General features: G+C 40.8%; 1 protein-coding gene across 1 annotated transcript; it reads left to right on the forward strand.

The window, feature by feature from the left end:
• Positions 1-3,355: 3,355 nt before the first annotated feature.
• LOC147436438 (SNF1-related protein kinase regulatory subunit gamma-like PV42b) lies at positions 3,356-7,469 on the forward strand. The gene is made up of 3 exons (XM_086488165.1): positions 3,356-4,094; positions 5,079-5,418; positions 6,821-7,469. The coding sequence occupies exons 1-3, from the start codon at positions 3,607-3,609 to the stop codon at positions 7,241-7,243; spliced, it is 1,251 nt and encodes a 416-aa protein (XP_086344291.1). The 5' UTR covers positions 3,356-3,606; the 3' UTR covers positions 7,244-7,469.
• Positions 7,470-7,788: the final 319 nt, after the last annotated feature.

A 7,788-nucleotide genomic window follows, 5' to 3' on the forward strand; every position in this document is an offset into this window, starting at 1 on the left:
ATCACACTCAACTCTTGAGCGATGCTATCGTTGAGTCTTGTGAGCTACAATAGGACAACAAACTTTATACCACTTCAAAGATAATTTGCTTTTTGATGGATAGTTTTTTTAATTGCCCTTCCAAAGAATTCATACTCATTGAAGGGAAAATTCTCTTTAGACCTTTTTAGACACAAAATTTGATTGTCCGAATTTACCACTAATCTTGTGAGTGAGCTACAAATGTGGCTCATGCCAATTTGTAACAATTTGAGGGTAATTTTTGCAAATGACCACAAAACTTCACAGAACTTGAGCATATAGTTTAGATGCAAAGACAACTTTTGTGGTACAAAATTCAATCAAAAGTCTAAAAAATATTTTCACTTTTTCAAAAGGTGACATTTTTATGTAAAACTGCACTTCTCCACTTAGTTTTGGATGGCTGTAAAATGTCATCAATTTTTCTCTTAAAAATATAGAAGGTTTCTGGACCCATCACATACATCTTTATGTATTTTTGGGTTTCTAAAAAGAAGCCTCAGAGGAGAGTTGAGTTATACATACTTTTAAGGTTTTAAGTGATGACTCATACTTACCTTAATTTCACCTTTCATTTCACATCCTTACATGTGTTACATGTGTTGATTTCTCTTTAATTCTATTCTTTTAAAATATTGAAGTGAAGCTTCACTATGCATAATTCTAATAAATTTTATACATACATATACACACACATATATATTTATATTTATATATACAAATACACATGTACGCGCACACACACACACACATAAATAAATAAATAAATAAAATAAAAATATAAATAAATAAATAAATAAATAAATATATATATATATATATAGAGAGAGAGAGAGAGAGAGAGTGTTCATATATAAAACTCATTAATGTATATAGATGAGGTCTCTCTCTCTCTCTCTCTCTCTCTCTCTATATATATATATATATATATATATATATATATACACACACACACACACACACACACACACACACACACACATAGGAAGATGAACTATGTGAGAACTTAGTTTAAAAATTTTGCAAATTATAAAAGTTTTGCTGGTATTTACAGTTTGCTTCTTTGCAAGGAGGAAACTCGATCGTTTAATAAAAGAGACATTCCCGAACAATGCTTCACCTTATATAATTCTAGTTAAACTCAACCTAATGATTTTATCAAATTTTTATTGTTTTAGAAAGCCACCGTGACCCTTTCACTTGTTTAACGAAGTTTGAACTTGCTTAAAATTCCTTTGACTTATTTTTTTTTGGAGGGAATTGTAAAATTTTGTGCGTTTGGACCGAGTAGTCCTTATAGATGGTTACAAATTAGGAACTTCTAGATCACTAGATTTTTTTCCAATTTTTATTCGACTCGTACTGTATGTAGGGCATGTTTCCGTAAAGCGATTTTTCATTTTGATCTTCTCACAATTTTTGGTGATTTTGTTGACTACATAAGTAGTCCTTAGTAAAGCGTGCATTTTTGGGTGCAAATCTGAACCATTGGAAAAAGCTTCTCGATTAATGCCACATGGCAAGTTAATGATAATACACTTTATTTTAAATTATTTCTTTTAAGCAATCGTGAGAGGATGTTGACATTTGTGTACCTCTCTTTAAAGAGGGCATTGAGTATTGTGTCAAACATTATTTTCTATGCTTTTGTAATATAATGTAAACTGAATAGTTGATTGTTGTCACATAATCTTTTATTGTGATACCACATGTTTTCAAATACTAGCTATACTACTACTAGCTCTATGTAGATTTTATTAGTACGAATCTTTCCAAATCCTCCTCCCTTTGCGAAGGCATGCAGGGTGTTCCCATACTCCTCGTCACGGCCCTCCCATCACATCCCCTTCCCTTGCTTCGCCCACTTGATAGCATTCCTACCTCCCTCATCATGCAGAGATCCCCTTCAAGCCTTGTTTAATCACGCACGTGTAGTTCTACATGTCATCTCCCTCTCCCCTTGCATGGCATTTGCGTGTCTCACTCCGCCTTCGACCTCATACAAGCCATCACTATTTCTCTTTGCGCCTATCATCTCGCTTCCCGTCTCTGGACAACGCATCCATGAACTTATTTCCCTTCTCGGCTACCTCACACCTCCGCATTCTCTTCCTTTCTACCCCTGGGCCTAGCACCTGTGATCTAGACATTGCACACCCTACAAAAAAACGAGAGCAAGATGGTGTTCTCCAACCCAGGCATGCCTTCTTGCAGAGAGAGAGAGAGAGAGAGAGAGAGAGAGAGAGAGAGAGAGAGAGAGAGAGAGAGAGAGAGAGAGAGAGAGAGATTGGCATTGCAGCCCGCGTCTCCGTTGCATAGGGATGAGAAGAAGAGAGAGAGCAGGCTACACGTTTACGTGACACACTCAAACCAAAAAATCTATCTCTCTCTCTCTCTCTCTCTCTCTCTCTCTCTCCATGTGTGACCTCCCCTCTTTTTCCCTTTGAAAGCATGACAGAATCTCCGCTTGATTCTCCTTAAGAGACAACGCATCCATGACCTTCTTTCCCTTCTCCGCTACCTCACACCTCCACATTCTCTTCCTTTCTACCCCTGGGCCTGGCACACATGATCCAGACACTGCGCCTCGTGCAAAAAACCTAGAGCAAGATGGTACTGGTCCAACCCAGGCACACCCCACACGTGCACGCGCGCGCGTGCACGCACGCACGCACGCACACACACACACACACACACACACACACACACACACACAGAGAGAGAGAGAGAGAGAGAGAGAGAGAGAGAGAGAGAGAGACGTTGGCATTGCAGTCCGCGTCTCCGTTGCATAGGGACGAAAAGAAGAGAGAGAGCCTCCGTGCACTTGCCTTTGCAAGTTTACCTGACACACTCAAACCGAAAAATCTATGTCTGCCTCTTTCTCTCTCTCTCTCTCTCTCTCTCTCTCTCTCTCTCTCTCCACGTGCGATCGCCCCTCTTTTTCCCTTGGAAAGCATGGTAACATCTGGGAAGAGACTCCAAGAGCAAAATTGAACACACTACATGCTAGTGTCACTTTCTATTCTTTCCTCTCACAAAGAAGCCTTTATTATAGAACTCTTCTCAGTAGCCTTATGTAGGCCGTAGTGAATTTTCACCTTGTTTTACAAAAGTCTCTAAAAACCCCTAAAGTGGCTCATTCAATGACAAGGCCAATGCTAAGCGAATATGCCCATCAATTTCTATCGCACAATAATAATAAACTTAAAAGTTAAATAATAAAACTAAATTACTTGGAGAGCAATTCTTCTGGCGACATGACATTTTTAAAAAACGGCAGCAGAAGAATCACCGCGATGTGGGTGGGGCACGCGCCATCTCAAGATGGGCTTCCTTGAAGCGGGACACGCACCGACGAATCAATGGTCGCAAAGTGGCACATACAGAGAGAGAGAGAGAGAGAGAGAGAGAGAGAGGTGCTTGCATGCAAGCTCTACAGGTGTCGGCACATGAAGGTGTACACACACAAAAGCACTGTGGTAATGGAACTTGGGTTCTACCTAATTGGACTCAAGTTGCAACTGACGGCCTTCAGGATCTAGGGGGAGGGGGAGAGGGAGAGGGAGTACTGTGAAAAGTATTGGAATGGAAGACCTCAGGCACTTACTGAAGTCCACCCCTCTGCAAAAATTGTTAGAAAGCCAAAGCAAGCTCATAGAGGTGGCACATACAGCAACAATCGCAGAAACCTTGTATGCCATGCGTGAAAGCAGAGTCTCAGCAGTCGCGGTGGCTTCACCCCAATCTAACATGTGGCACTTCAATTGCAAACATTGTCTCGCTGATTTGAGACAGTGGGGCAGCACTATACCTGACAGCAAATCATCAACTGACCACGAACACATAAACAGTACGTTTTTGCCATCAGATGTGATTACACGTCCCGAATTTGACTTCTGTGCTTCTAAGAGGTACATCGGCATTGCCTCAACCTTCAACATATTTGTCCATCTTGCAAACTTTTATAGCAAGACAAGGGATTCCAGCATTGCCCCGCGGCTTCTTCTCGATACCCCAATTCATCAATGTATCAAAGCTCAAGACACCTTCTGCGTGTTGAGTCCTAATAGCAGGTATGGACGATATCCAAAGCTTATTTGTATTTGTAGTTGTGCATCGTCGGGGAAAAAGTCAAATTGATTGTTCTAAATTTCTGTATATGTAAACCTGTGGCATTTTCACTCTATGTCGATTTTGTGTGTATGCATATGCATGTGTAAGTGCATATCGATGCATTGATGTGGCGAGACCACTGTTAGAAAAAAACTGGGGTCTAGTGTATTTTAACCGCCTGAAATCCTAAAAGCCCGGTTAGATTTTGAGCTTGCCTTGAAGAATTTTCACAATTTTTAGTGTAATTACGGGCAAAAGCTTCAAATTTTGACCTAAAAACAGGGAGAATTTCAAGTTTGCCCTTATTTTCTTCGGATAGGAAAAATGTATTTTTCTAGCCCTGGGCGAGAGCACTTCATTTTATTCTTTCTTTTTCTCTTTGGCCTATAGAAGCTTTAAGCCTGTAGAAAAGAGAGCACCCAAGCACTTCAATGATGTCGAATGACAGGATTTGGATAAGCGTTACTAGAAATGAGTGATAAGCATCAAGGAACATGAACATGGGAAGCATGAATAATGCAGAACATTGAACTGGTTATTTAATACCAAGGTTTGGTGGTAGCGGTGAGCGTAATCAAAGGGTTCCCTCGTACGACTGAAAATACAGTAGCATGTACAACATCACAGGCATTGCAATGTTTTAAGAATTAATTTTTTCCAAGCATGCATAAGTCATCACAGGTCACTTGAATTTCATCTTGCTGCAACCTTATAGGGATGCAAGAATCAAACTTAACTAGAGCATAAACATGTTCCTTTGGCTTTTAACCATAGTTGGCTTTGTCTTGTCGTATAGAGGCGATTGAGAGCAGCTTATTCATCGCATGTGTGTGTTTTTTGGTTCACATGCTAGCTTGCTCTGTACTAATTTGGAGCCCAGTCATTCTTCTTCAAGGGGAATGGCATCCTCACACTAACATCTGCTGTTACTTTTCTTTTTTCAGCGTGCTTGAATTGATGGACAAGATGATAAATGGTTTACAAAGGGCACTTGTCCCACATGTTAATAAGCAAAAGAGGGGTGGTGGGGAGAGAGAACTATGTACTGGTTATTCCATGATAACACAAACAGACATTATCAAGTTTTTTCAAGGAGAATCAAAGAAGTTCAAGCACATACTGAGGCAGAGCGTGGAGTCATTGCAAGTACACCAGCCAAGAGTGCTTGGTGTGTGGTCAGACATACCTGTTGTCGATGCCCTCAGGTGCATGCATGAGGCATCACTTGCTGTTGTCCCTATCCTGGATGTCGGCGGAAATACGATGACTAAAGAGCTTATACCTGTAAGTATATCTCATCATGTTGTGATACACCATGTGTAATGCTTGAAATTGGAATGAGAATGTTGTGTATGCTACCTATTATTCATGGATGATGGAAACCCAACAGACTTCCCCGCTCCATTTTGAATGTACAAGATGCATTTTGTAGTCGAATTTTCAATCTTCTAGTCCCATGTGACCAACTTGACCGACCCCCCCCCCCCCCCCCCCCCCCCCCCCCCCTTCCGGGCCCACCTGCGCCTAAATGTGGGCCTTTTACCCTTTGCATTACATCAAATTCGGCTGAAGGTCAATATACAAGAAATATAGGAAAAACCCTGAAAATATCTCAATTACATCATATAGATAAATCACCTATACAACCACATGATACATCTATAATAAGATGCAATCAATTATCAAAAGTGCCCCTCTCTAGTTTGTCATATGCCATGTATGTATCCCATGGATAAGATGTGGTACACCAAGGTAGGATAGAGATGGGTGAAAGCATGTTAAACTTTTACCAAAAAGTATGTCCATGGATAGTGTTAGTCAGCATAAAATGGAGATATACTAATTGGATTCAATGATGGGATATTCCATACATTTATCTATCATAGGAAATATCACTAGAAAGCTCTTGAAACGAGAAATGTACTTCTAAAAGCTCCGACAAATTTAAGTTTGATTTACGAAAATTTTACCACATGCCCAATTTATAAGCATAAAACTACTAACAAGCATAAATACCGTATGTGTTAAAAGTGCTTTTAGCCAGATCTCCTATAGAGCCATATTGTAAATTGATTGAACACACATTGGCTAGGCTGTATGCATCGATTCTACTCTTGATCGACCGAGCCCTTGAGCTTCGGAGATCCAGACGCCCACGACTACGAGGGGCATCACGACATCAACGGAGATGACAATTGAAGATTAATAGTACTCTACTACAGCACAGGTGACGCTCAGTTAGAGTACTTACCATGGAGGACATCAACGAGATTCGCCATGACCGATGTTGGACATCTTTGGACATCGATGTCTTAACCCTTCTGATCCCTCATGAGATTGTATTTTTGTTTCTGCTAGAGAGCTCCTCCTCATAGTGCCCTACAGTTCTATTTTAGCTTTTTTGCTTTCAGTTTCAGTTTCTCTTTTTTAATATAACATTTCATTTCTCTGTGCATCTGCGCATAACTTGTTATGACATCCCAATTAACATCATTGTCCACCAGTGGGCCCTAGGTATCAATGTGCACAAGCAATGCATCGACTTGCCTTGAGCTGCTTGATGTTATGAAGAATATAGTGTATGGGTATATGAGTAGAACTTTCCATTGCAAATAAATTTGTGTGTGTACATGCATATCAATGTGTCAAAACAGGAAACTGACTTTGAGCTCTATAAATGGTGAAGGCAGAAGGGAAATTGATTGTGGGTACCTTCTCGGTGAGTGATCTGAAAGGATGCAATGCCGACGCATTGAGTAAGTGGTCGCAGCAAGGACTGTTGAAATTCTTGAAGAGAATGATCATGATGGAAGTGTGGCAGTACTCGGTGGATGCTCTGGAAGCTGACAACGATGTCTTGTATCATATGGACCTCATTGGAAGCTTCACCCAGTGGGATCTTGTCAGCTGCACTCTCGACATGACCATAGAGGATGTCATCAGCAGGGCACTGCAAAACAATGTGCAGAGAGTGTGGGTTGTGGAGAAGGATTGTGTGCTGGTGAGCCTTGTTTCCTTCACGGATATTTTTCGAGCAGTGAGAGCATGTTTGGACGGAAAGCAGAAGGCAGGTTTATGTTTGGGAGCTGCCCATTGTGAAGACACCTAACATAACATGTTAAACCCAGCTAACATAGCCAAATCTCTTTCTTGTACATATCAAAATCTCATCTTTTTTGGTGTAAAATGAGTGTCACTTGTGAATTCTGCAAAAAATGTTCGATTTTTCGTCGAAGTTGCTCAGACTGCTTGTACTTGTAGGTAGCTATATTTGACAGCAGACTTTTTGACATGTGTAATGGCCTAGAAAATGTCATGAAGCATCTTGGGAGACAGATTCTCTCTCTCTCTCTCTCTCTCTCTCTCTCTCTCTCTCTCTCTGCGTGTGCATTTGACAACCTTAAAAGTAAAGTCAATTTACCTCTTTCTCAAGTTTTCAAAGTTTTTTTTCAAGCTCTCTGGCAAGAACAAGTGGTGAAGGGAAGGGTTTTTTTTTTTATTGAGAGGTAGGAAATTACAACTCACACACCCGACTCCGTGAGGTGGAGCATCCCAGCCGGTTAAGGGTGGCCAACTCCATCATATGGACCATGGGAACAGCCCCTAGGGCTTCATGTCACACGAGTTGTCAAGGAGGTTTGAACCCAAGACCTT

The sequence above is a fragment of the Adiantum capillus-veneris genome, chromosome 18 (assembly GCF_014529385.1).
Source record: "Adiantum capillus-veneris isolate H3 chromosome 18, ASM1452938v2, whole genome shotgun sequence".
NCBI classification, from domain to species: domain Eukaryota; kingdom Viridiplantae; phylum Streptophyta; class Polypodiopsida; order Polypodiales; family Pteridaceae; genus Adiantum; species Adiantum capillus-veneris.

Excerpts from the sequence above, each read along its gene's own strand:
- LOC147436438 (XM_086488165.1), top strand. The coding sequence starts at position 3,607 with ATGGAAGACCTCAGGCACTTACTGAAGTCCACCCCTCTGCAAAAATTG. Across the intron at positions 4,095-5,078 it reads GTGTTGAGTCCTAATAGCAG|CGTGCTTGAATTGATGGACA; the intron begins GTATGGACGATA and ends TTCTTTTTTCAG. Across the intron at positions 5,419-6,820 it reads TGACTAAAGAGCTTATACCT|GCAGAAGGGAAATTGATTGT; the intron begins GTAAGTATATCT and ends TAAATGGTGAAG.